General features: G+C 40.1%; 2 protein-coding genes across 2 annotated transcripts; one reads left to right on the top strand and one right to left on the bottom strand.

The window, feature by feature from the left end:
- On the bottom strand, positions 1 to 8,821 carry LOC139297341 (ribosome quality control complex subunit NEMF). Its single transcript, XM_070919967.1, has 32 exons — positions 8,745 to 8,821; positions 8,567 to 8,635; positions 8,010 to 8,112; positions 7,610 to 7,735; positions 7,308 to 7,456; positions 7,124 to 7,191; positions 6,899 to 6,988; positions 6,678 to 6,751; positions 6,513 to 6,583; positions 6,317 to 6,392; positions 6,031 to 6,171; positions 5,671 to 5,879; positions 5,420 to 5,593; positions 5,252 to 5,315; positions 4,889 to 4,977; positions 4,666 to 4,769; positions 4,462 to 4,524; positions 4,231 to 4,343; positions 3,708 to 3,765; positions 3,534 to 3,592; positions 3,329 to 3,449; positions 3,014 to 3,242; positions 2,880 to 2,922; positions 2,744 to 2,793; positions 2,382 to 2,523; positions 1,912 to 1,989; positions 1,604 to 1,822; positions 1,376 to 1,411; positions 1,075 to 1,181; positions 952 to 995; positions 769 to 848; positions 1 to 316 (listed from the first exon to the last, which is right to left on the bottom strand). The coding sequence occupies exons 1-32, from the start codon at positions 8,801 to 8,803 to the stop codon at positions 239 to 241; spliced, it is 3,186 nt and encodes a 1,061-aa protein (XP_070776068.1). The 5' UTR covers positions 8,804 to 8,821; the 3' UTR covers positions 1 to 238.
- Positions 8,822 to 9,156: 335 nt separating this feature from the next.
- LOC139298022 (MAPK/MAK/MRK overlapping kinase-like) lies at positions 9,157 to 13,984 on the top strand. The gene is made up of 12 exons (XM_070920839.1): positions 9,157 to 9,337; positions 10,913 to 11,027; positions 11,490 to 11,579; positions 11,675 to 11,745; positions 11,835 to 11,913; positions 12,012 to 12,060; positions 12,166 to 12,344; positions 12,597 to 12,698; positions 12,834 to 13,007; positions 13,152 to 13,272; positions 13,420 to 13,620; positions 13,907 to 13,984. The coding sequence occupies exons 1-12, from the start codon at positions 9,157 to 9,159 to the stop codon at positions 13,982 to 13,984; spliced, it is 1,440 nt and encodes a 479-aa protein (XP_070776940.1).
- The last annotated feature ends 719 nt before the right edge of the window (positions 13,985 to 14,703 follow it).

Raw genomic sequence — 14,703 nt, 5'->3', positions numbered from 1 at the left:
TGTGTTCTGTTCAGCTTTGTTAATTTACATGTTTTCATTTCAAACAAATTGTTGGTCAACAAATACAATCAATCTTTAGAATAAAATCATTCATATCCAAACAGGGGTGCTGTACTGTGATGATCAGATCTTAACCTGTTACTGTTTGACATGTAGACGAAGTCCCACTGAACCACAGGTCTGTCTGGAATACTGTAATTCCACACTTGTTGCCAGGTCTGTGTCGTTCACCCGGCTCTCATTTCTTCTTGGCAGCCAGCAGGTTTGGAGCCGAAACTTTAACTTTGCCCGGCATGTTTCTGGATAGATCAGTATCCTGCAGCACAGGATGATATTGGAGGGGGGACAGTCAAGAAAAACAAGCTACCATTATGATTAGAGCTGCAATTAATGATTACAGAATAATCTCTTATTCTTTTTTACAATCATTCGTTTACTCTATAAATTGTCAGAAAATAGTGAAAAATGCCCAACACAACTTCCCAGAGCCCAAAGTGACCTCAAAGTGATTATCTTATCCGACCAACAGTCCAAAGACATTCAATTTACAATCGTAAAACAGAAAAGCAGCAAATCCTTTAAAATTGAATAAGCTGGAAACTGAATGTTTGGCGTTAATTATTTGGTTATCAACAGTGCAGGTTATTTTGTAATTGTTGTAAAACAACTATTGATTTATCAAATCATTTCAGCACAACAAATGTTTATACACACTTAACAGAATTTAGAGTTGCTGTTAAATAACTAAAATGCAGTCAACTTGTTTACCTTGACACTGCGAAACAGGTCTTTTTCTCTGCTTGACGTCTCTTTGGCTTTCATAAAGCTTAAAACTGCAGTGCGTGCAGCTGATAGGAACAAAAAACACATTACTGTCAATTCTAAACAATTTTCACTGTGAAAACATTAAGCAAAGTCTTAATGAACATTAGAATGGATCACTGTTCATACCTTTTCCTTTCTTCTGAGAACCTGGCGTCAGTTTCACCTTGTGTCTGTGCAAAACAAATGACTCATTTAGCCTGTGCACTCTTCACTTTCTCTCTTAGACACAAAAAGGTTAATTGCACGTACTTGTGGTTGGAAAGGGTGGTGTACGGCGCACAGACGGGCACAGCGAACAACAGCACATCTTCAGGATGAGGCTGGCCTGTCAGAGAGGTGAGCAGAGTCTCTGCTTCCTGGGGCAGCAAAAGGAAAACTACAGTGAGACTAATGCAGCGGTAAACTTACTGGAGGGTTAAAATGAACAATGCAGAATCAACATGCATTCATCCCCAGAATATTCTTATTAAAAAAAACAAAGAGGGAATAATGATTTCTTTCTATTACAGAACTATGTATCGACAGGTAAATGTTGACATTAACAACCCACCTCTGCTCCAGGGTTGTCCTGGTCCACATCATCTTCCTGACAAAGAGGACAGCATTGATGATGAATACACATTCAATACAAAGCCCATGTAAAGTATGCAAGTACTTGGTGCATACAATAATATCTGTAGAGTATTTTATACAAAAACAACTGAAAAGAGACGGAGGGACATTTTTTTTGGCAGGTAACTTTGTCAACATCACCAGATCTCTGAAGTGTGCCATGTACCTTGTCCTCCTGTTCAGCAGGTCCTCCCTCCTCTCCAGGCTGTCTCTCCTCGTTATCCTCCCCTCCGCCCGTCTGCTCTGGTTTCTTCGCTGCAGACTCCACATTACGAGGTTTCTGGGGTGGTTTCTGAGGGGCTGGTTTCCTAACGGGTTCGTCTTTCCCCTTCCCCTTTTTTCCTTTCTTCCCCTTATCCTTCTCCTCCTTAGTAGAACCAGCAGACTGAGGAAGAAAAGCGGCTATTCTGTTATTTATTGTGTCAGTGACAACTGTGTAGACCTGGACTGTGTGTCATTTTTATTCATCCTCACCCCGAGTAGCTGCATCATCAGCTCCCTGTCCTCTTCATCCTGGTCTTTGTACTTCTCTTTGATCTTCTTTAACTTGTTCTGCAGTGACAACAGGGAAGAAATCCATCAAATAAACTCATTATGACATGTAACACAATAGGTATGGTTTTTAAAAACTCAGATTTTTCAGTCTTGAATTATTCTTTTTGTGATTTGTGACAAACATTACAGCCTTCTTATAGCTGTAGATTATGGAAAAACATTTAGGTTCCTACTGATGCTTTTAATAATTATTCTGGTGTTATTTACCTCCTGATTCCCTTGTAAATTGATATGCTTTATACTAGGTTTTATTTGTTTTCTCTTCTAAATTGTATCTCCTGTAAATTTGGAAAGATTTGCAAACTTAAATGTTTGTAGGAAGGAAGTATTACTTTGTTTTAGATATGGTTCTAAGAACAGAACCTCTTATCTTCACACTTCTCTCTTACCTTTTGGCCTCTCTTCAGCGGCTGCTGGGAGGGGCCTCCTCCACCTTTGGACACCTGATCGACTGCCGATCCTCCGGGGGAAATCTCAGTCTTCTCCTCAGTGTCACAGTCCTCCTGTTTCTGCTTCTTCTTCTTCTCTTCTCTAGTGGCAAAAGACAAAAACATCACCTGAGGATTAAATCAATGACTGGCCGATCAGAAATGTTTATAAGTGCTACATAAAATATAATCCTCTGCATCTGCTTGTTAAGTAAAGAATGACCAAATGTCTCAATGCTGCCTGTTGCAGAAAGCCTCTTTAGTTTGAGCTTAACAGGAAGAAGTGCATGATTAACTGTGAGTATTTTATTCCATTCATTCACCTTCTCTGCTTGGCAGTCATGTGTTTCTTCGCCTGTGAGTCAACCTCAACCTGAAGAGAAATTAATGAATTAACATTATGATTTTACTTAAAGGAAATTGCTGTAATGTATGTGGCCTAACATGGTAACTAATTACCTGAGTGGTCACTTCCTTTTTGAAACCAGGATTCTGAGCAGTCCTGGAAATAAGAGGAAACTTTAATTGTCATGCGTCCACGACAGTGTTTGTTTGAAGGTGTTTGCTCCAGAGTGTGGCTGTGGAAACATTACCTGCTGGGCTGTAAATGAGAGAGGGAGATGGTCGTATCTGGAAAGCTGAATTCCTCACTTTCTTCATTCTTCATCTCCTCTTCCTCCCCGCTGTCTTCCTCTCCCTCTGCCTCCATGTTGTCCTTCTCTGGAACAGCAGCACCATCATTCCCCTCAACCACCTTTTTATTCTTGTCCCGGTCTCCTCCCGCTCTGTCCTCACCCTGATCTTCATTACTGCTGTCATCACCTGCAAATGCAACAGAACCAGTTACAACACCTGAATGAGGTTGTTACATACACAGTAAAGGAAGTCGGTCATTTTGTGTGTGCCACCTATAAGCTCCTCCCCCTCCTCTAACAGCTCTGCAGTTCTGGACGAGACCTCCTCCATGTCTTCCTCTACAGTTTTCACCTTTCTTTCCCCTCGGTGCCGAAACACACTCTGCTCATCAACCTGCACAGAGACAAGCGTGAAACTGAATTGTTCGAAGATGACAAAGAGTTAAAAGTGCACTCACAGCTCATGATGGTATTTTACCTTGAAGAGGAATCCAAAGCCCATAATCAAGTAAGAAGGAGGCAGAAAGTTTTTCTTTCCTGGAAAGAAATATATGAAATGTGAGGTCCTCTGTCAGATATCATCGTAGCACTTATCATATTTGGCTCTGGTGTCTTAAACATTTATACAGCTTAAAACTTTACTGTGTCATACCTCTGATCATGAAACTTCCAGTGGTCAGGTACTCTCCAGTGGGAGCTGTCTTAGACACCTGAACAAAAATAATAGATACAACACTGCTAATGGATAATAAAACATTTCTGCTACATCAATCTCACAATTTAATTATTTTGCTGCTCGTAGTCACAGTTATAAAACATGTTACAGAATAACTATAAACCACTTCTATACTAAGGAAACAGCAAACATAGTATTATTTATTTATTATAAATATAGTCATAAATAGGCTTGTTAACAGCAAATATACTACCTACTAGTAACCCCTTTGAGCCTGTCATTGAATTTTAAGTACGGAACGTGGTAAAATACATAATTCCCTGTGTTTTGTCTCATTATAAGGGGCAGTATCTGAGAAATAAATTTTAACAAACAGAAATATTAACAGATAAGAGAGAAGACAGACACGAATAGACAAATTCAATGAATGAAAGATACAAATATATATATATAAACATAACAAGCCAGCGAATTTAGTTGTGTAATAAAGATGACTCACCTGATGGTGATGAACCCACCAAGCGCTGGTGATGATCTTGGCATCCCAAGCAGCACTATAGCACACAGACATGGTGCCAGCTTCTGTCAGGGTACGAGGAGGGATGGGGTCACCTGGAGCAGGAAGATGGAGAGGCACAGCAGGGCAAAGAAGCACAAACAAATGAGTGACAAAATTATCTTCACAAACTGATAAAATGACGTCAAATAGCAGAGAAGCCACATGGTTTACCTGAGGGGTTTTTGATGACACAGCTAGTCGCTCCGTGGAGGTCAGCGTGAACATAGATATCACCTGACAAAGTAAAGGCACACATGAGGGATAACGCTCAGTTTGGAAGATGCTTGCTTTTTAAAAAGAGTGAGAGCGTGTAAGAGAGAGTGTGTGTGTGTGTGTGTGTGTGTGTGTGTGTGTGTGTATAAGTTCATTCATTACCTGCCCGAAGGTAACGTTTGACAATCATCTCATTCTGCTGCTGATCCCTTCCTGCAATCACTAGATAATTCTCAGAGCTGATGAACCATAAGAACTTCTCAAACCTGCCAAAAGAGAACAAATGGTCGAGAGAATAAAAGGCTCCACCGCTCGTCATGTACATATAAAAAAATACTGAATCAAAGTCTGAATATGTATCGGTACATATGATAATGTGTCTCACCAGTAGACTTTCCTGGCCTTCTGAATGGTGGTCACAGTCTGAACCTCTTTTAGTGTTTTCTGTGTTTTTTTCTCAGCAGATTTCATAGCCTTGAATGACATGAAAATACCATTTTACATCATACATACATACATACATACAAAAGTATGATGACTTGTCAGCTGCAAAGCTTTCTTGTATCAAAAAATTAAAAGTGGTTTTAAGGTGCTTAAAAATGTTCCTTGAAAACACAAAGAGAGGCCTTGATTTGCTCCAAAGACATTTAAACTCCAATAAATCAGAGCTTGCATATGGGCACACCACCTCTTTTCCTTACATCTATCCTGCTTTAAACCTGAGTGAAGAATAAAACAGCGTTCTTACCTTATCTGCTGCTTCAATGGTTTTATGTTCCTTCTTTTCAGCACTGCGTTTGAAGTCATAGTACCTAAACAAGCACAATGACAAGGTCCATCAGCCATAAAAACAACACTCATGACTTTCCCTACACAATGCTCAATCTTATGTCTAAAGGATTACACGTGAACCTACTTTTTGGCATTGGCATAAGCCGACAAGCCGAGATCCACATCCACCAACATGGGCTTGTTCCTTTGCAACTTCTTGTTCTGTCCTTTGTCTTTGTTTTTGTTTTTCTTCCCTTTCTCCTCTGCCACATCTTTCTTCTCTTCCTCTTCCTGGTCTTCCTCAGAAATATATGGATTCCTGGAGGAGAAAAGACACACATGAGCCAAATGGTGTAACAATGAGCAGAGTGGTCTGCGTATCAGTGATGGTCTCACTTTAAAAGCATGGTGATGTGGTTGGTCTGCAGCTTCAGCTCCTTGATGGCGCAGGCCACAGGGTCTCCAGCAGCTTGCGCTTCTTTGACGATAATGCCAATCTCAGTCCAGTCCACCTGATTGGCCAGTGCACTGCGCACCACCTGCAACGCCCTCTCTACCACAGGCAGGTTCATCTCCACCAGTTCACCCTTTATTCTATCCACCTCCTGCCACACACAAGACAAGATTTCTTAGATATGTGTTTCAAGCAATATTGAGATAAATTAAATTTCAAGTTGATTATAAATATGGGAAAGCAGAAGCCATTGTGTGCAGCATTTACAGCAAACAAAGCTAAAAGTTGCCAGTAATGCTGACCTGTGCTTGGTGCAGGGCCTCCAGTCTCTGCTCGTGGTCCCTCTTAACATTTTCCAACTTCTTCAGAGCCTGTTTCTCCTGCTGCAAGGCCTTCATGTCAATCTTCTGACTCTCCATCTTAGAAAAGAACTCATCCACTGCCTGAGCAAGAGGATCATAATGGATTCATATCACAGTCTTGCAAAAAAGTGTGAATTCACAAAGTAATGGAGAGAGGATCAATATTCTGTCCCAAACAAGGCATCATGATAATAAAACCAAAATAAGCAGCCTTGCTAATATTTACCTTGTCAAAAGTATCAAACTCCAAATATGGGCTCTTTTCATGCTGGGCAAAGAGGAATGGGTAGAATTCATCATATCTGTAAGGAGACATCATTGAAATTTAAATTACTTAACCATAATATAAATAACTAGTAGAACAAAGTATGTTTAGTATTTGTCTCTGTGACAAATCGTGCGTTAAACAGAACAGGACATACGTGAGCAGTTCTTCGCTGGGTTTGCCAGGAGTTAAGCTTGGTTTCTTCTCACTCTTTTGAATGATGTAACCCTTTAATTAAACAAGGCAGAGTGTGAATATAACAGATCTATTAAAGGAAAAGCTATCCCTTCAAAATACAGGATGCTTATGAAAGATCTCTTACTTTGCCACTGAAGTTCTCAGTTTTGTCCATATATGTTTCTGCAATCTGCAGGGCTTCCAGGACTTTAGGTGCAACTGAAAAAGCAGCCAGATCAAATACTGTATTTAAAAAAAACATTACAAATAAAAAATAAAATCTATAACTAGAACCACCATTTCCATTGGTCTGTTACTGCAATTAACTTTATGCCAACAACTTTTACTCCAACTGCTCTACTATACCTTGAGCAGCATCGACTTGGCTGTCAACCTTGACAGAGCCCGGCAGTCCTGCCTCTATCAAACTGTGTTCTATCAGAGTGGCTCCATAGGCTGGAGAGGTGTTTGGAGATGACACAAAACATGGTTCAGTCTCTTCATTCACATAAAGAAGTTTAAGAAGTTTAAACTGAAGATGTATATCCGTTTTAGTTTACCAAATTCAGAACTGATTGTCTGAATACTTACGAAGGTGAGGGTTCAGGACCCTTTTCACTTGATCTCCATTCTGTGCTTTGCTGAGGATTTCAGTGAGTCTACATAAAAGAAAAGCAATACAAGAGAATTCGTTTTCACTCATATAGGAATAATATATGTTGATAGATGTCAGATGGATGCCCATTTGGTCCACAAACTCAACAAGCACAAGTACCGCTCTAAACTGATGAGAGGTTCAGGGGGTCGGGCACTCTCGACAGGATACCGCTCTCTCACAGCAATCTTAACGTCTTCTGCCTCTGCTGTACGAAACCGCAGCAGGTTCAGGATGGTGTATTCATGGTCTGCAAGAATGATGTTACCCTGAAGATGGATATGGACAGACCATCAAATAGACACAAACATAAACACATAGGATGCATCAGCGTCATGGTTCAGATCAGGGCTGATATGATCTGAACAGCACGGGACGTTGCGTTTCTGTTTGATATGCGTGTCTCAAAAATGTTTTCTCACCCTGTCATACAGTTCAATAATCAAGTGGTAGGCAGCCTCATCGGAGCCAAACTGGATGTCAACAATCCTGTCAATCCCAAGCTGCTTAACCTGGGTCAGCCGCCGTGACTTCAGGTGTTTCCGACACTACAAAGAAAGTTGCTTTAAACATTCATTCCATAATTTCATCACAATTAATAAATAAACAAATACAGATCTGATAAGAGATTTGAGGGGAAAAGAAAATTGACACAAATATCAAATCAAGAAAAAACATTTCACATGTCAAACTGTCTGGTAGAAGACCAACTTCAAGAAAAAAAGTGTTTATATGGAATACTCATGTTCTAAAATGATACAACAATGAAAAACAACCCAAAGTTGGTCGGTCTTATTCAATAAACATACAAGATGTTCTTACTTTCATTGCAAAGCCCGAAGGCATCATGTTCTTGGGCCATTCGAAGTCTGTGGAGTGAATACGAGTCCCAGACTCAACCAGGAGAACAGCTTTGCTGTCAGGCCTGAGACAACAAGATGACACTGAGTTAATCACACTGACTGAAAGTGGTGGAATATACATATAAGTATATTTACTCAAGTTCTGTATTTAAGTTTTTGAGGTACTCTTCCGTTACATACAAAACACATGATGAGCGAATACTAAATTAAGCATTGTTATAGATTAAACTACCCAAATGTCTATAAACTGAACTGTAATGCAGCTTAGCTATTAATGCATCAGTAAGAATCATTAAATAATATAATATATAGTCCTTTAACACTGGCCGGGCCTCTCCGCTGCATAATGCATACTTTGTACTTTGATACCTTAATTATGTTAGCAGTAATACTTCATTACTTTAATTAATTATAATAACAATTTTGAATGCAGAACTTTTATTTGAAATTAAGTATTTCTATAATGCTACTTTACTTAATAACTTACTGCGACATGTAACACTACAGTGTCCTTACTTTTGTAGACGGATGAGATAAGTCTTATTGTCGATATCATACACGTTGTTTACTCTCATGCCAATGTAGCTGTGAAAGAAAGAGGCAAAATAAATGAATGGCAACATATGTAGACAAATCTACACTAACGATAGTTAGCTTAGCAACCAAGCTAGAGACAATAACACATATCACCTACTTGGCATTGATCTCGGCAAGAACTGCCCTGATATCCACAGTGGTGAATCTTGTTTTCATGGTAACTGAAATGTTGGCTACAATTAGAAAAAGAAAGGTAAACACTGAGGCAAAAACAATCACATTTCTAGTGCAACATCAGCAAGGAAAACATGCAGGAAACTGCCGCACATGCGCAAAAATTACATGTTTTACGGAAGCTGACATGGAGCAAAAATGAGCAGGTCCACGCCTTTTAAACACACTGTACGTTAGTGAACAGAATGCATTGATTGTGTATGGGATGCACTGGTGCCTGGTAACCTTATGCTATTACATGAATGCAGTGGAGCAGCCGCTGTGCTCTTGCAGGGACTGTTTCTAGATAGTATTAAGCTCATGGTAGGCTCTTTGGCATTAAATGTGCATTAATGATGCACTACTCAAACTGGCTTATTGGCGTGAAAAACAGGGCAAGCCTTCGAAATGCCTGCAAAACACCACCTAACACCGACTGGAACAATAGGGGAAATGTTGTGGACATGCAGAACAACAATCCGCAGCCTAACGAAAAGACATCCGAACTAACGGTCACCACCCACCTCTGGAAAAAAGGTAAGGAGGTGAATTATGCAGCTGTAAAGACGTTAAATATCTGGGCCTGCAGCGAATATTTCAGCTTGACTTGCATTTTTCAATGATGGCAGGGCATATTCTGCTGCGTTATCGCTCTTAATTCAGAAAATTTTCAGCGGTGAGGCCAGAGAGAGTCAAACATTCAGCCGGAGTTTCTAGTTTCCTCCTCAGGTCACAGTGGAGGGCGAAGGCGTGCTCCGTTACCAAGGCGACGGTCAGCTAACAGGGCTTGCTAGCGGGGCTCGGCTAGCACCCGTAAGACGACTTTCGTGTCCTTTTGACACCTCTATCCGCGAAAAAAACGTACATTTTTAAACATCACATTGGAAATGTACTGCCCAGACACGTATATTATGGATATCCAACTTACATGCGGCGGCTAACACACAAAGGAATGCATTGTGAGTTAAGTTGTGAGTTAACGGCTGAGCAGAGTGATGACAGGTCTGACGAGCGGTCGCACGACGTTGAGGTTTCTCTCCAAAGATTCCTCTCTCTTGTTTGCTAACTGTTTTAACCTTTTGGAGTAAGCGAGTTAGCTGTGGCGTCATTGTGTTTCATAAGTAAATAACTGAACACATACTTGATGTTGACCGTAATGTCCGTTATAATCATGTTTTTATTTAAATATTTTTCAGGTTTTTTTAATTTAACGGTTAGCGTTAGTTTTTCTGGCATAGTTTTAACTATTGAAAATTGTGACCAGTGTGAACAACGTCTCAGACACCAGACCTCAGCTGTCATTACTGCCAACTAACTGGTTACTCTTGATGTAAGGACAGTTCGGTTTGTTAACATTTAGGGTGAAAATCCACTTTAAAACATCACTTACTCGGCTTTTTCAATTCTTTCGGACACAGTAAGACCCAGTTAACCGTCTCCCTGAACTGCACATCAGACCTAAGTGACGGTGTGAGCTGCAGGCTTTAACAATTAAAGCTGCAACGATTAGTCCATCCTTGATCAGACACAATTTTCATAATTGAATTATCTTTACAGTAAATGCTCTAAAAATGTGCTTCTTTCTTGTAGTAACCAAGAAAATAATCAGCAGATAATTTAAATATTTTCTAGTTGCAGCCCTATTTCTATTATCCTGTGAAATATTTTGTCAGAATCAGCCTTATATGAATGTAGAGCTGAAATGATTAGTCAAACTACAGAAATTAAAAAATAAAAACATTTAACCAAAAATGCCAAAAAATACACTGGTTCCTGTCTCTAATATGTTAATATTTGCTGTTTTCCATATTCTTCTACGATAGTAAACTGAGTTTCTTTGGGTTTTGGACTGTTGGTCGAACAAAACAACACATTTAAATATGTCAACTTGGGGTCTGGAAAATTAAGATGGCCATTTTTCATTTTTTCATTATTAAATGAAATGCTTTAAGTCCAGTTGGGATGTTCCAGTTTTTACTGGAACACAGGATTTATCTCTCTAGATTACAGAGACTTGTTTTTCTGCTGTTCAGCTATTCTCACAAATGTAGTACAGTAATATTATAGAAATGTGTTCATGCAAAATGTTCTGTGTTTTTGATCATTGTGCAGGCTACAAAGTAATCAAGAAGATCGGGGAGGGCACCTTTTCAGAGGTGGTGAAAACTCAGAGCCTGAAAGATGGGAAGTTCTACGCATGTAAAACCATGAAGCAGACGATTAACAGGTAGGTATTCTGCAACAACCTGTTAACCTGTGCTCAGGCAATCAGTGGTTTATTTTTACCACACTTTGTTGTGTATGGACCCTTGAAACTCGAGTCCGCAGCTTGACACCCCCTTTGCCTTAAGTATCCTATTAGATGTCAGCTTACTTCGCCTTTGACCTTGTAGTGATGAGGTTACAATACATGTCACTGCTTGAAATGTGAGTTGTCAGTGCACTGGTTTTTAACACTGACTTTGCGCTTTAAATCTGTGCAACCATTCATCTTGTTAAATTGTTACATTGTCCATATATGCATAATTTTACTGTCATATAAAGCTGTGACAATGAAATTGACTCATTGGCCCTCATCCTCACTGCAGTTTTTCAGGTGACGTAAGCAGATGTGCAATTTGATTATACAATTCACTTTAATATATGTATAAAATGTCAAATTCAATGTCATCTGTTCTCTGTCATCAAGTCTGGAGCAGGCCAACAACCTGCGGGAAGTCCAGGCAATGAAGAGACTGAGCCCGCATGCAAATATCATCCAGCTACATGAACTGATTTAGTGAGTACTGGAGTGTTGTCTATTATGAAGCTATTTGTATTTGCCTCAAGCTACTTTCCCATGGCATGTCATATTAATCTAATACAATGTTTCAGTGACAAAGAAACTGGAACCGTATCTTTGATTTGTGAGCTGATGGAGATGAACATCTTTGAATTCATACAAGGTAAGTCTGAAAGAATACAAGCACATAATAAATCATTATTTCTGTATGGGGTGAATTATGGGCTGATACCAGTTCTTCATTCCATGCAGGAAGAGAAACGCCACTGCCTGACCATACAATAAAGAACTACATGTACCAGCTTTGCAAGTCACTTGAACATATGCACAGGTAGTTATTAAAAATGGTTAAATAAAACACACAATTAAGTATGTTGAGATTGTTTTCCTCCATTGCCCTTTTTTTTTTTCTTTTTTTTTTTTTTACAGCTGTGGGATCTTTCACAGAGATGTAAAGCCAGAAAACATTCTCATCAAAGTGAGATGCATCATTTTCATAATTTGCTTTACAAAAACGTGAAACAGTAGTAATCTGCCTTTGAGTCACACACATTTTTAAAATGATTTTGTACAACTTTTGCAGCAAAATGGTCTGAAGCTTGGCGACTTCGGCTCATGTCGGAGCGTGTACTCCAAGCCCCCACACACAGAGTACATCTCCACACGCTGGTACAGAGCCCCAGAGTGCCTCCTCACTGATGGGTACTACAGCTTAAAGATGGACCTGTGGAGTGCCGGTTGTGTCTTCTTTGAGATCATGAGGTACCGCTGCAGGGGAAGGGCACAACATTTCATCTGTAGTACCTAAATAGGACAACAATTCACAAGTTCATGAGACAGGACTGGTTATACTTGATATACAATTACAATGATACCAATGACTGAATTCAGTTTTCTTTCTTTCTTATTTGATCGATCCTGTTTGCCACCACAGGCATAAACAAACGTCAAACAAATGTTATATAAATAGCATTTGTTGTGGCGGTCAGATTGTTGTATACCTGTGTGTTTCAGTTTGAATCCTCTCTTCCCTGGAACCAATGAGTTGGACCAGGTTGCCAAGATCCATGATGTGTTGGGGACACCAGATCAAAGTATCCTCCACAAGTTCAAGCAGTAGGTGTTCCCCCTCAAATGTGTTGTTTGAAGAGTGTGCATCTTTGTTACAGTCTTTGCTGTACACATATCTGTACAATGTCTAATTTGTATGTGGTTGGAAAACGAGACTTCTCATGGTTTGATGTGTGGCAGGTCTAGAGCGATGCATTTCAACTTCCCCCCTAGAAAAGGCACCGGTATCTCGCGGTTAATCCCGAGCTGCCCGGCTCCAGCTCTGTCGCTGCTCTATCAGATGCTCGCCTATGACCCTGATGAACGCATCACTGCGGAAACAGCCCTGCGCCACACATACTTTAGGGAAATCAGGTAAACCATGCAAATAAGAAACAATTCATGACCTTTTGTATCAAATTTGCATTACAAAATTGTCAGGTTTGTTGGCTGTGGGAGGACTATCATATCCTGTCATTTGTAATAGAAGTCTTGCTTGCATTTGTTTGTGTCTCCCAGACTGGCAGAGAAGAAAGCAGAGACTCTGAACAGACTTTCTGGGACTATGGATGGAGTAGAGAGTAGTGGGACCCACAACTCCTTAGACCACATCTGGCGCCCAACAAGACTTGGCAAACAGCTGAGGGGAAGACACACCAGGCAAACACCTTTAATGAGCGTAAGTCTAACTTCTACTGGTCAAAGTCAACTGAAGAGAACCTACCAAAGCCCATGAGTCCAAAGAAATACAAATACAACTGGTACCATCTGATACTTTCTTCCCCTTCAGCACAACGTGAAGCACGTAGCAGAGCCCCTAATAAGACGGAACGTCCCCCATTATCCTGCAGAGCTGCCCAAGCTCAACATGGTCGTACCGGGACCACAGATCTCCTTCCCAGTCTCCACTCTCCCTGCATTTACTGTCACCCAACGAGGCACACTGCCAACCATCACATCGAAAAAGTGCCAGTCACGGTTGGCCAAGGTAAACACACAAGTGCTGCTTAGACATCAGGCTTTTTACATTTTTGAATCACTCAGTTGTTTAGGCCTCCTGGGAGTTCCAGTTCTACAAAGGGCACTGCGGAAATGAAGTAAAACACAGCTGACAGGTTTGTTTTAAGTGTGACATGTTTAAACAAATGCTAACTATGTTGTATTAAGGAAAAAAGAGGAACGTCAAATTAATATAACCAAACAAGTGCCTTGGTAAAGTGATTTCATTAAAGGGCTTTGATTTGGCATTCAGGCTGCATTTCCTCCTTTCACAGCCCCGGGATGAGTCACACCGTGCAGCTTTCAAGACCTACTACATGCCACCTCTGGATAGGAAACATGGAGGCTACTGAGAGCCAAAAACACTTCAGCGTTTGCTTAAAAATTGTCTCTTATAACAGGAAAGACCTGATAAACAGGTTGTTGGGAGGACAATGTTTGGACAGGCCTGAAAAGCAACACAATAATGTTGGAGAAAAAAAATGTAACGAAGACCGCCAAGCCTGTCATCTTACAAGTTGAAACTGACTGCTGCATCAAACTGTTTAACACTCAATGTAATGATGAAATTTAATGTGATCGCTACACAAACAATAGTAGAGTCTGTCATATTAATGTTGGATTGAGAGTGTGTAGTTTAGTTATGGCCTCCGTTTTACTTGACATAGTCAGGCGTTACATGTTTACAGCCGTTTAGAAACATACTTCAATCTGAGCCTATTACACAAGCAATAAGATATTTAAGAAGTGAAGAGCTGACTACCAGGTGAATTAAATAGTATAACTTCTTTGATGAGGAACATGGTCAGTGCCTTTAAAAAGTAGTCACACCCCTTGGACTTCTGGTATGTATTACTTTACAACTTTGAATCTCAAATGATTAAATACGCTTTTTTTACACTGAGAAACAGAAATACTTTAATGTAAAAGTCTCTACAAACTGAACTAAATTAATTGCAAATAAAACCCAAAGACAAGAAATTCTAATGTCCTGGAGGGGCCAAGTCAGAGTCCAGACTGAAATCCAGTCTAGAGTTTATGGCAGGAGAAAATTGCTGTTGCAGTCTTGCTA

Source organism: Enoplosus armatus, chromosome 15 (genome assembly GCF_043641665.1).
Source record: "Enoplosus armatus isolate fEnoArm2 chromosome 15, fEnoArm2.hap1, whole genome shotgun sequence".
NCBI lineage: Eukaryota > Metazoa > Chordata > Actinopteri > Centrarchiformes > Enoplosidae > Enoplosus > Enoplosus armatus.
The sequence above is the reverse complement of the archived record's forward strand: the minus strand, read 5'-3'. Positions and strand labels throughout refer to the sequence as shown.